Here is a 13,706-nt window from a genome sequence, read left to right on the forward strand (position 1 = left end):
ATAAAATATTAATAAAATAAATTAGAGTGATTAAAAGAAAAGCAATTTTTAAGTTGAGTAGTTAAATTGATTTTTTTTTAAATTTTAGTATCTAAAATAAATTAGAGTGATTAAAAAAAGGAAGGGACGGACTGGAGAGGCCTATAAGAGTGAGGCTGTAAAGGTGGGGTGAGCAATTTGTGATTTAAGGTTTGGGGATAATTTTGGATTGAGTATTATTTTAATTTTTTTTAATTATAAATTAATAAAATAATAATGTCGTGTCATAAAATATTAATAAAATAAATTAGAGTGATTAAAAGAAAAGCAATTTTTAAGTTGAGTAGTTAAATTGATTTTTTTTTAAATTTTAGTATCTAAAATAAGAGTGAGAAGATAAATAAGTGGTGAATGATGTAATTTATCCACAAAATGACACATCATTTCCATTAAATTTTTAACATCGTGTTACTAAAATAAACATAATATAAATGTTAGGTATATTTTTTTAAAAATAGAAGTTTAGGTCCTAAACATGTAATTAACCCAAAAAATTATCTTCTAGAACAGTACTTATTTCTATCGTATAGGGTAAATGCACGGCTAGTAGCAAAGCCTTTTGAAAGGCTTTTCTTCAAAGAAGCATCTTTGCTTATATGATATATTACACGGACTTGTTTTTCCACGGTGATGTCATCCAATACCTTTTACTTGAGGGTAGACGCTTTCTTTAATGAGAATTTTCAAAAGACACTATCACCTACATACACTTTCGTTCTATGTGATAAAAATAATATTATTATGAAAAATAAATATTTTTTATGTTATTTTAGTACAAAATGAATTTAAAAAATGTATATGATTTTATTAATTTAGCCCAATTGTTATGAGATCGTCCCTAATAGGACGAAGCTATAAAGCAAAGTCAGGAAATTGTAAGCGTAGGGAGTAGGCCTATGTGTATGACAGAGAGAAAAATAATACAATTGCCTCGTGGGTGGCCAGCATATCGTGCATCACGTGACCCCACCAGTTTTAGCATAAATAATTAAATACAAAATGCTACATTTTAAAAATGTCAAATTTTAGTTTTATTCATTCTATTATACTCTAATTTGAAATTTGATCCATATTTTTATGATCTCCTCGGTTAACTCATATAGCTAATAATATAGATCAATTTTTTAATTAATATGATATAAGTATAAGTTAGTATTTATTTAAAGATAATTCTCAACCATTTGGTTTTGAACGTTCATATCTCTAACATTCATAATGCTCGAATATGAACTCTCAAAAAATTACAATTTATTTACCACTAAAGTCGTTTGATTCGTGCAATATACATCAATATTTAAAATAATTAACAATTAATTAATTAAATCAATCAACGCGACATTATTAAAATAAAGATAAAAAATGTATCATATTAAAATATGAAAGAATCAATATCTAATTAAACATACTATATATACCAAGATATAACTTAATACGAACTAAACGACATCAGTGATAAAGGGATTGTTGTTGTTCATTGAGATCTCGAGTTCGAGCACCAAGCATCCCAAGGGTGTTAGCATTTAATGCCAAATAGTAGAGAATTATCTATGAATATATACTACCTTATACAGTTATACTTACCCCGTTATTAATCAAAAAAAGGGGAAAAAACTTAATAACTAATTCAAGTAAATTTAAACTAACTAGAGAATCATACATAATTTATACAAGATAAAAATCTAACATGAGGCCCTAAGAATCATATATATTATTTTTAAATTTGTTCACTATTTTAATTTTTATAATAAATTAATTATAAATTCACTAAAAATCCAATTCAAATAACCACTACTTTTAAATTTAAATTTATGAATCATTTTTTCAAAAAAAAATATTTATGAATCATAACTCATCAAAACACTATAATTTAGTTCGATTTTTTATTATTTAAATTGTATCACCAGTCGTAGTGTGTATATAAAAGAAAGGCATACTTACATAATTATTTTCTAATATTCACACAAATGATCACTTTGTCACTTTTTTTTTGAAAGATTTTATTTCCCCAAGTTTCAAATTTTGGTTAAAACAAATTAGGTTAGATGAAGACCGTTAGTTGACTAACAATTAACACGTATTGTTAATGTAAAATTTTCATATATAATTAATTATTGATGTAACATGTTTCATATCATTAAAATAATAAGATGATATTTGTCACGTCAACAAAAATAATATTGTGGCATGTATCATGCCAATCAAAATGATAATATAATATGTAACGTTATTCCAAGTAATAGTGTGACATATCTAAAATAATAATGTGATATATGTCATGTATTATGTTAAAAAAATGATGACATAAAATATATCGCGTTAATAATTGAATACATATAAAATATTACGTAAATAACATATGTTAATAATTAATTAACTAATAATTTTTTTCAAACATAAATTATTTTGATAAAATTAAAATGTTATAAATATTAAAAATAATAATAAACTGACAATTTATACAAATGTCGAAAATAATTAGTATATGATTATGCGTAAAAGAATCCCAAAACAAAAATGGTTAGAGCTTACGAAAAGGTTTTCTTGGGAGGCCAAACCGTTTTTGTCTTTAAAACGGTATTATGCAATATTTTTAAAATAGGACCTTAAATCGGTAAAGGTACTCATTCATTAGTTCAATAGTAGTTGAATCGGATCGAAGCGGTTTATATAAAATAATATTTTTTAAAAATTTTACATAATATTTAAAGTAATATTAATATATATAACACTTTTTTTAAGTTCAAAATGTTAAAAGGTGGAATACATCCGGGTGAGCCTTTTTGCGTACTGTTTCTTTATGGAACTGGTGTCCTATGCGAGTTGATATCCCACATCGGTGGTTATTGGGGAATAAGGGGGTAAAGTCAGTGTATAAAGGGAGACGAGTTTCACCAAATGAAAATTAACATGGTTCAATCAAGCTTGAATAAAGCTCAAAATCGAGCTTCAATTGAGCTCGAGTCTTGAGCTTCAATCGAGCTCCTGATTTTTTTTTTATTTCAAGTCTTTTCGAGTTTGAGTTGAGTTTCAATAATATATTTCGAGTTTGTGCTGAGTTTGATAATTTTTAGCTCGCGAGTTTTTGAGTCGAGTTTATTTTTACAGTTTTCGAGTTCGAGTAGAGTTCATCAATTTTTAAAAAAAAAAACAGAACTGTTTGAATCGGTTGAACCGGCCGGTTCACACTGGTTTTACAGGTTTTCAGCTGGTTCTACCGGTTTCCAGCCGGTTCCATGTAAAATTGATTTTGGAGACTGACCGGATCGAACAGACAATTGATTCTTGATTCAACCGATCGAACCGACCGATCCGGTTTTGATAACCATGATATTATGTTCTTCATGGTGATACCTTGCTAAAAAGCCCAAACACGTGCTACCCTCGTGATCCCGGCATTTAAATCTACAGTTTAATATCTATTTTGTAATTTTTAAAAGTTTAGTACGTAGAATGATTAGTTTAGAGTATTTTAGTGACCATTCTCGAACTTTGCTCTTTATATTTTACCTCAGCGGTTCACACCTTTTCCCTGCACCTCCATCATTCTAACACCACTTTTACCCTTTATTTCCGTTTGTTTCTCGAGAAAATAATGATACTAACAATTATAAGAATCTCCAACTCAGTGAACTAAAAGAGAAAATTTTGACGTCGTCGTCGCTGTTTTACTGAAAAGAATCATGATGTCAGGTACGAGAATGCCGACGTGGAAGGAGAGGGAGAACAACAAGCGGAGAGAACGGCGGAGGCGAGCGATCGCGGCGAAGATCTTCGCCGGTCTACGGATGTACGGTAACTACAAACTCTCGAAGCACTGCGACAACAACGAGGTCTTGAAAGCTCTGTGCAACGAAGCCGGTTGGACCGTCGAAGAAGACGGCACCACTTACAAAAAGGTACACAAAATTTCGATCTTATGATTTCTGATCTATCGGTTTATTACTACCCAACGGTTGAGGTTTGATTTAAAATCTGTTATCACGTGAGAAATCACAAAAGTGCTAAGGTCGTCGAAGATTCGACGATAATACACTTCGTCGATCGACGGTAGCATTTCCGGCAAGGGTAGTTTCGTCATTTCACGGACACTATGCTTTAGTGTAAGCCGTCAAAATTCTTGTTGGAACATCTAAGGTTACTTTGGTAATTTCGATCAAAGGTCCCGGGATTATTGGCTTTGCGATGCTTTTTTAACCATATGGGTTAAATTATGGGTTTGGTCCCTTTTATTATTCTCAAATTTGAGGTTTACCGGGAATATTGGCTTTGCGACGCTTTTTAACTAGTTTGCTCAAAATTTGATATTGGTCCATCTCCTATTTATTATATGCTCAAAATTTAACGAGGTAGCGTGTTAGCAAATGAAACATTATATTTATTATATGCTTTATGTAAACGCCGTTGTCTTTGACATTAGATTTTTGGGTAATGAATATTTTAGGTTAATGTATTATATTTTAATGATTTTTTTAATTTTTGGTCTTTTCAAAGTTATAAAATGTTTATTAAATTTATTTAAACTGTTAGGAAATAATTATTTGTGATAATATAATAATAATAAATTTTGATAAATTTTGTAATTTTTAAAGATTAGTGACTAAAAATATTATTTGAATAAAATTTAAGGACCTAAATGTATTTTATCCTAGATCCATTTTTCTCTTCTAATAAAAGTTTGTTTGTCGGGTTGCAATGACTACGTTTGCCACCATTTTGCTTTTGGTCCATCAAATGTGTCCCCATAGAAACCAAAATGTCTCATGTGATGTTTGACAAAATGATGACTGGTTGTTAGACTCTAATTATGCGAAATTTGATTTCTTGTTTCATAATTCATCAATGTCTTGTTTTACCTTGCCTTTTTTTTTGTTTAAAGCCTATTGGTAGAGGCATTTTCGAATCAGGGCCGTTTTTCAGGGACGAAGTCAGAAATTTTTAGGAGCTACAATGCAGTTTTACCATTGTATGACTAAACCTGCTCGGCGTTGTCCCTGCTGTTGAGTTAGCTACTATGTGCATGAACATACTTGTGTTGGATGTATATCTGTATCCGATGTGTTTTTTTCTCGTTTTCTGCAGGGATGCAAACCAGTGGATCGCATGGACATAGCGGGAGGTTCGGCATCGGTTAGTGCATGTTCATCGTATTACCCAAGTCCCGGTTCGTCTTCCTTCCCGAGTCCTGCTTCATCGCATTACCGAGCCAATGGCAATAGCAAGGCTGATGCCAATTCCTTAATCCCATGGTTGAAAAACCTTTCATCGGGTTCATCTTCGGCTTCGTCTAAGCTTGCTCACCATCTCTACTTTGCCGGTGGGTCAATAAGTGCTCCAATCACCCCACCATTGTGCTCCCCGACTTCCCGAACTCCTCGAACAAGAAATGACTGGGACGAAACAACAGCCGGCTCAGCTCGGACCAGGCAGCGGCATTGTTACCTTCCCTCATCGACTCCACCTAGTCCTAACCATCAGGCTTTTCTTGATCCAGGGTGGCTTTCTAGTGGACCAACATCCCCTACCTTTAGCCTCGTCTCTCGAAACCCGTTTGGGTTTAAAGACGAGTCTTTATCGGCAGGAGGTTCGCGAATGTGGACTCCGGGACAAAGTGGCACATGCTCACCAGCACTGCCGGCTAGTGTCGATCAAACATCAGACGTTCTGATGTCCAATGCGATCGCTGCTGAGTTCGCCTTTGGGAGTCACACGACAGGGTTAGTGAAACCTTGGGAAGGAGAAAAGATCCACGAAGAATGTGCAGCTGATGATCTTGAGCTTAAACTAGGAAATTCAAAAACTAGGTAACGTTTTCATTCCGAGATCTAAGATTTCGCATTCCGATTGGCAACATCATCGAGTTCGAAAACGCATCCCCGCACCGCCATCTCTCCATTTGAGCTAAAGAGAAACAGATGATCAAGTTACATATAAGTCATAGCTGTGTATTTTTTCCTTGAAGGGCAGTCCATTCACCCATTTCATATTTGTTTGGAAGTGATTTAACATGTCTAAAATTTTCTCATTGTTTCCGACTTATATATGTTAAGTGTGTTTTCTATTGACATGTTCTATACTATATATTTAGATATGTGTAAATTTATGATTTTTAATTTAAAATATCCTAATAATGTTTTAAAAAATAAAATTTAATTAAATTATGAAACTTAATCAATAATTTAAATAACTATTTACACTTTTAAATAAATATATTTATAAGTATGAATATATGTGTCCACGTATTTTTTGAAAACTAACTATAAACTTGAAAGGCTTAATGTCCAAATAAACGCTTGAACTATACATTTTGCGTTAAATAAGTGCCTATGTTTTTTTGTCCATTCAGGTGCCTAACGTTAAAAATGTTAGCTCTTTAGGTGCCCAGACCGTCAATGGTGTTAGTTTTTCCCGTTAAGTGTTACGTGTCATAACCTGATAATTTTAAATTTTTTTAAATAATTAAAATTATTATTATTATTAAAATACTTTTTTTTATATTATAAAACAACTCAAACATCCCAAATCATAACCTTAATCCTCCGTCGCCGCACTCTCTGGGCTTTGGCCATGCTACCGCTGCTGACGTAGTCCTTACGTTCATCCTAGTTAGATGTCGTCGTAGTTGTCATCGATTCACCGTCGGAATCGCGTGAGATTGTGATTTTTATCCTAGGGTTCGCTAGATTTAAAACGCCGATTTATCGTCAATCGGTCATGATTTTATAGGAGTTTGGTTGTAGGGGGAGGGGAGGTCGGTAGAGCTTCTTCAATGGCAAAGTACGGCGTTCGGCGTGGATTTAGGGGTTGAAATGAAGGTTTTCAAACTTTAGGGGTTATTTCAAAATTTGTGTGTGTTTTTTTAAAATATATAATTTTTTTATAAAAAATTTATATAAAATTTTTAAAATTACCAAGTTGTAATACGTGTCACTTAACGGGAAGAACTAATACCGTTAATGTTTGTGTACCTAAAATAATAATATTTTTAATGTTAAACACTCAAAATAAATAAAAAAAATTATAGATATTTATTTGACACAAAAATATAATTTACGCACTTATTTAGGCATTAAGCCAACTTGAAATAATATATCAAAATTAATTTTCAATTAATTAAGAAATATATGCCGGTTGTTCAATCATTGTTCTGAAGCCGCACAAAATTATCACGCTGTCCTTGACTTTTGCAGAGGCTCTATAATGCGTTTATCCCCCATCTATTACAGTCGCGTGTTTCAGCAAGTTGGCCTAGGTTTCATAAAGGTAAAAGTTTGATTTTAGTCCTTCTACTGGTTAAAAATTCAAAATTCAATGCCGACAATTTGACATTATTCGATCTGCTATTTTTATAATACTAGTACTCTGTACAAAACATTATTATCGTTAATACATCGAACATGTTAATCAAAATAATTAATAATGTAAACTACTGAATTAACTAGTCATCATGGTCTAAATATCAAATTTTTGTATAGTAAAAGTCACCATAGCGGCATAGCCTCGAGCTAGCTTGGAATCGTAATATTCGTACGCTTGAGCTTAACAGCGACAGTATTGAAGTGGTGAGCAGACTCACCTTTGACCGTTCGAATCTACTCTTACTCGAAAAATCCAAGGTATTCTCAACAGGCCCTGGGAAGTTAGGATAAGCCATTCTCCTCATGAAGCTAATAGGCTTGCCGATAGCCTCGCTAAGATGGGGCAGCGTGGGAGTGCCGAGCTCTCCTATTTCCTTCAACCTCCCCAGGAGGTACAATGCGTTTTCAACTCTGACCTGGATGCCCTACAAGGAAGATCAACCCACTAGTTTCTAGTGGTTCTCTTTGTAACCAAAAAAAAAAAAAAATTGTGATGCATAGGTAGTGAATTCCAGTAGACGACACGATTACATAACATGCAACATTAACATGGCACGAGAAAAAAAAAGAACCTAAAACAATATGTAAAAACACGATACGAATATGCGAATGTGTTGAAATTTATACAATATCTTAATATCCTTCATCATATACACCATATTAACAAGTCAATCTTTCCATTTTCATTCAGGTTTCGACATCCAGGTCTGAGACCGGGTTCAGGTTCTGCCATTTTGGTATACCTAGAACCCCTATACAATAATCCACCAATATAAACTTTTACACAGGCAAAGGATTATATAGTATGAGATTAGAGTAGATGATTTACAGAGAATGTACATAAGATATATTAAGATTCATGCTCCATTGGATCTTCTTCATACCAAAATATAGAAGCAATTAATTTGATTTCCAACTTCCGGCGCTCAACTTAGTGTGTCATATAGATCAGAAAGCGCTCGGTAGAGAATGGCAGCAGCTGGTGGTCGAGGAATAGACCCGAGAAGTATATCTAATGCAGTCATCGACTGGCTGCCATAGAAAAAAGAATTCTCTCGTACCCGAGTGGTGACAACGCTTCCTTCAAGTGAACATCCAATAAAAGCACCTACATAATTCAAACATGAATCAAATTAACAGACAATGCAATTATTGATCTCTAACTTTAAACGAACCTATGAAATTCCATCCACAACACTTAATTTTGCAGGGTTAAAAGTGTACGAGTAGATGGCTTTATTGTCATGTAGCCAATAGACACTGCTATGTCGATATTCAGCATGATACTGTCATACCCTAAAAAATCACTAAGATGGCATGGCAAATATGCAACCGTTTGGTAGCCTTAGTTGGGATTTTGTGTTGGTGGTTATGGATGCTTTGGGTTTACCTGAGAAGTTCCGAAAGTGGATTGAAGCTTGTTTGACCAATTCTAGGTTCTCAATTGCATTGAATGGGAGTCTGGTCAGTTTCTTTGAGGGTGCGAGGGGAGTGAGACAGGGGGGATCCTCTGTCGTCCTATCTTTTTGTTCTCTCTATGAATGTTCTTTCTCGTATACTGGATTTCGCTGCTAGTCGGGGTATCTTTCAGTTTCAGCCTAAGTGTAAGAAAATCGGTTTGATGCATTTGTGTTTTGCTGACGACCTTCTCATTTTCTCTGAGGGTTCCCTTGATTCGATTGTTGGTATAAGGAGTGTGCTAGACTGTTTTTATGAGATTTCTGGGATGAAGCTGAATGTGGCTATTTTCTCGGTATATCACCGGTGATCGGTATTATTATCGATCTAACACCGGTCAGACTATATTTCTCAATCTAACACCCTTAGCAGGAAAGCGCGCCCCGTGCACTGCGCTATATGCTGATTTGGCGTCACGTGGGTATAGCGCGCCCCCTGCCCTGCGATATACGGTGATCTGGCGCCACGTGGGTATAGCGCGCCCCCTGATCCGCGCTATACGTCACGTAAGAATATAGCGCGGATCAGGGGCCGCGCTATACGCCGTATCAAAATTATATTTAACGCGGTCCCTGATCCGCGCTATATCTTTTATCTGAATAATTACATATAGCGTGGTGCAGGTACCGCACCTTATATGCTTATAAATACATTCCTCCGGCTCACATCTCCTCGCATCTCTCCTCTTTTATAAATTAATACAACAATTCCGTCAACGATTAATAATTCTCACAATCTTCTCAAATTTGATTTAGAAGTTCGTGCGATTTTTCGTTATAAGGTAATTTCGTTATAATTTTTTTAATTATACTTATTGTTTATTATCATTATTTGAAAAAATATTATACTAATTATTTTCAATTAATTTTTATGTTTGTAAAATTGAAAAGCGGGAGCATACATCGAAATAGTTTTACGGTGCAGGTAATAATATAAAATTATATTATTTAAATTATTTACGTTTATGTGTAAAAAATTTATTGTGTTTTATTTTCGTTCATATATAATTTATTTAATCATGTTTGTTTAAGTTATTTTTTTGCAGATATAATATTACCGCACTTTTAAACTCAAAGAATGGCACGACTTTCAGCTATTGTTTATTATGATAGTGAAATTCGAGAAGATGAAACCGGCGTTGTTTTCGTATCAAATGAGCGTGTTAAAATATCATTCAAGAGAAACATAACTCTTGAGGAGCTAATAACGAAGATTTCGAGGAATATTCATGTTGGAAGTAACAGAAGAATGTCGTCGTTGCAGTACAGATTTCCAACATCATTGTTGTCATTAACTTGTATAGCGTTCGAACTTTCGAACAATGATGATGTTCAAATGATGGTTGAAGCTCAAAGTAATTATTCAGACGCTGCTATTGAGATGTATGCACATTTTGTTCAAGTGCGTGCTGTTCGGGGTCAATCTTTAAGCTTACACTATGGGCTGGCTGAATAAGTTGATAAAGTTGACAGCCCGACTACAATAATGTGTAAGGATTTTTAATGCCATAATGGGGAGACATTCATCCGCAACTCCTTACGATATGTACCGAGGTGGGTCCACGAACAATCCATATGGCAACACCGCGTCCAGTTCAAGGAGAAGGCATTCATCTACAAATTTCTTTGACACTGCTCTATCTTACAGTGACCCTGATATCTACCTATATAACCGAATACAGCCTCTACTAAATACGGCAAGACACGGCTGAGTATCACTAACTTAAGATTCCTAATTAAAAAGATCTAATACACGGTCCTTCTCCTAAAAATAAATAATTACAAAAATTAATTCTTAATCTAATAATCATGCATTAAATGAATCAACTAATTATTACTAATAATTTAAATTAAATTAAAACGTTAAAATGTTACCGTATCAGCAAAGTGTCGAGATATTTAATCTAATAATCATGCATTAAATAAATCAACTAAATATTACTAATAATTTAAATTAAATTAAAATGTTAAAATGTTAAAATGTTATCGTATCAGCAAAGTGTAAAGATATATGATTTCCATCCGAGCGAAGTAGACTGTCTTCCATTATATATCTGCAAAAGAATTATATTAGTAAAATATTAAATAAAGTAAAAACATAATAGTAAAAATATTATAAAATATACCTTAAAAAGAGAGTATTTGAGAAAAATTTAGATAATTTGAGATATAATTAAAAAATTATAACAAAATTACCTTATAACGAAAAATCGCACGAACTTCTAAATCAAATTTGAGAAGATTGTGAGAATTATTAATCGTTGACGGAATTGTTGTATTAATTTATAAAAGAGGAGAGATGCGAGGAGATGTGAGCCGGAGGAATGTATTTATAAGCATATAAGGTGCGGTACCTGCACCACGCTATATGTAATTATTCAGATAAAAGATATAGCGCGGATCAGGGACCGCGTTAAATATAATTTTGGTACGGCGTATAGCGCGGCCCCTGATCCGCGCTATATTCTTACGTGACGTATAGCGCGGATCAGGGGCGCTATACCCACGTGGCGCCAGATCACCGTATATCGCGGGGCAGGGGGCGCGCTGTACCCACGTGGCGCCAAATCAGCATATAGCGCGGTGCAGGGGGCGCGCTTTCCTGCTAAGGGTGTTAGATCGGAAAATATAGTCTGACCGGTGTTAGATCGATAATAATACCGATCACCGATGATATACCGGGAAAATAGCCGCTGAATGTGGCCAAGTGTGACCTTTTCACTTCTGGTTTGTCGGCTGATGATCTTGATGTTATTGGTGTGGTTTCGAGTTTCAGAATTGGGTCTCTCCCAATACGTTATTTGGGTGTCCCTTTGGTTACGAGGAAGCTTTCGGTGCAAGATTGTCAGCCGTTGCTGAATTGTATTAGAAAGAGGCTTGAGCTTTGGTCTAGCAGGAAGTTGAGCTATGCAGGGAGACTCCAATTGATTCGTTCTGTCTTATTTAGCATTGTTAACTTTTGGTGCGACAGCTTTTTCTCCCTAAGGTAGGCGTGAGGCATATTGATCAGATCTGTTAGAGGTTTTTTTGGAAAGGGATGGACTGTTTGGCTGTTGGGGCGCTGGAAGGATATTTGCTTACCTAAGTCCGGGAGTGGGGCTTGGTTTGAGGGATCTCTCCTGTTGGAATAGGGCTTGCATGTTTCAGCTCCTGAAATGTATTTTGGCTGGGGAGGGTTCTCTGTGGGTTGCTTGGGTTAGACAGTATGTTATTAAAGACTCTGATTTTTGGAACTTTGAAATCAGAAACTCTTTGAGCTGGAGCCTAAGGAAAATCCTCTCGCTTAGGAGGGAGCTCCAAGTGCTGAGGCTTGCTGATAATTTGGTGCGAGCTAGTGACTTCTGGTCTGAAATCATAAGTTGGAGGCGTAAAGTTCCTTGGCACAAACTTATTTGGTTCCCCTTGCATATTCCCAAGCACTCTGTGATTGTTTGGCTTACGATGCGAATAGGTTGTCGACTAAGGATCGTCTGCAGGAGATTTGCCTTGTGGTTGATGTGCATTGTGTTCTGTGCGGTTTGGGGGAGGAGTCCAGGAATCATTTATTTTTTGAGTGTCCTTTTTCTGCTAAAGTTTGGGAGTCTATTGTGGGTCTTTGCAGGTTGAAATGTGAGGCTTTCACTTGGGATTTGGTGTTAAATTGGGCTATATCTCGCTTCAAGGGTAAGTCATTTGCTATTGTCTTGTTTAATTGTCTTTGGGAGGAAAGAAATAGGAGAATTTTTGGTGGTTTGTCGAGTGAGGTTGATGGGGTCTTGACTTCTATGGAGGAGGCCGTTCGTTCCAAACTTCATGGAGTTCGGCTTGCTGCGTTTTCTTGGATACAATACATACATTTTATCCACACAAAAATATAGTATGAAACCGAACGCAATTTGATTATGGTCAAGGAAACAGAAAATCTAAGATGGGATGAGTCGATACCTTTTCTACGGCTGTATGTATAACAAGCAGCATAACCACCATCGCCGGCTCGTACATTGGCTTCCACAGTCCGTCCAACAATACCAACAGCAGCACTTAAACCGGCTCCAATAGAAAGATGTGCATTGCCGCTAGAAGTCTTAACAGCGTCATTTGTTCTCAAGATTATAATAAAATGGCCTGCAGATGTATTAATGGTTGGGGGGGGGGGAAGTGAAACAAAATTTAATTTCACATGATTGACCCAATGCATCCTACTGTCCACAAATTCCGATTGAGTTCCCCAGGCCAAAATATCGGCTATGCCCACGTCAATATCATTTTTGGACAACAACAAACGAAAATGATTTTGTTCCATCAACATCATCTAGGAAGAGTAGCAGCCAGGAATTTTGAATAGATATGTTTAAAATCTTTTAACTAATTGATAACACATCCTATAAACTTAGAGTTATAGAAAAAAAATGGCATTCTCTTTCATCAATATGATTTATATTCATTTTGTGGACTATATTTATAAATTTATAGTTGTTCTTTAAGTTAATTGTAATATAATTTTTATATGACCTTGATTTCATGGTATAGTTGATGTTGTGACAACTTTAAGATATTTTGGGTTTAGATCAAGTGTAATTGGATTTTTAAAATTTATTTTTTATTTAAATCTTGTTATACGTAAGATTTATACATATTTACTTTAACTTATATTTAAATATGTGATTAATTATAAAATAAGATTGTACATAGTAAATAATTTATTGAATTTTTTAAAGATAAAATTAAGTTGGAATGGGTCGAATTTCGTTAAGGAAATAATTGCGTCAGGGTTTGTACATAGAGTTTAAAAAAATTATCTGATAAATATAATAGTATAATTATCTATTATATATTTAAAGATATTTATAATATTATTTCTCTTTCAATATTTTTT

At 34.5% G+C, this 13,706-nt stretch overlaps 1 protein-coding gene across 1 annotated transcript; it reads left to right on the forward strand.

Moving 5' to 3' along the window:
* The first annotated feature begins 3,568 nt into the window (after positions 1–3,568).
* LOC120196012 (BES1/BZR1 homolog protein 4-like) lies at positions 3,569–6,035 on the forward strand. Its single transcript, XM_039197922.1, has 2 exons — positions 3,569–3,935; positions 5,119–6,035. The coding sequence occupies exons 1-2, from the start codon at positions 3,720–3,722 to the stop codon at positions 5,842–5,844; spliced, it is 942 nt and encodes a 313-aa protein (XP_039053853.1). The 5' UTR covers positions 3,569–3,719; the 3' UTR covers positions 5,845–6,035.
* Positions 6,036–13,706: the final 7,671 nt, after the last annotated feature.

Source organism: Hibiscus syriacus, unplaced genomic scaffold, assembly GCF_006381635.1.
Source record: "Hibiscus syriacus cultivar Baekdansim isolate YM2019G1 unplaced genomic scaffold, ASM638163v2 tig00117022_pilon, whole genome shotgun sequence".
Lineage (NCBI taxonomy): Eukaryota > Viridiplantae > Streptophyta > Magnoliopsida > Malvales > Malvaceae > Hibiscus > Hibiscus syriacus.

What these genes read in the sequence shown, in the direction of transcription:
- LOC120196012 (XM_039197922.1), top strand. Translation starts at nt 3,720, where the DNA reads ATGATGTCAGGTACGAGAATGCCGACGTGGAAGGAGAGGGAGAACAAC. An exon ending in ACGGCACCACTTACAAAAAG is followed by an intron (nt 3,936 to 5,118) that starts GTACACAAAATT and finishes CGTTTTCTGCAG; the next exon opens with GGATGCAAACCAGTGGATCG.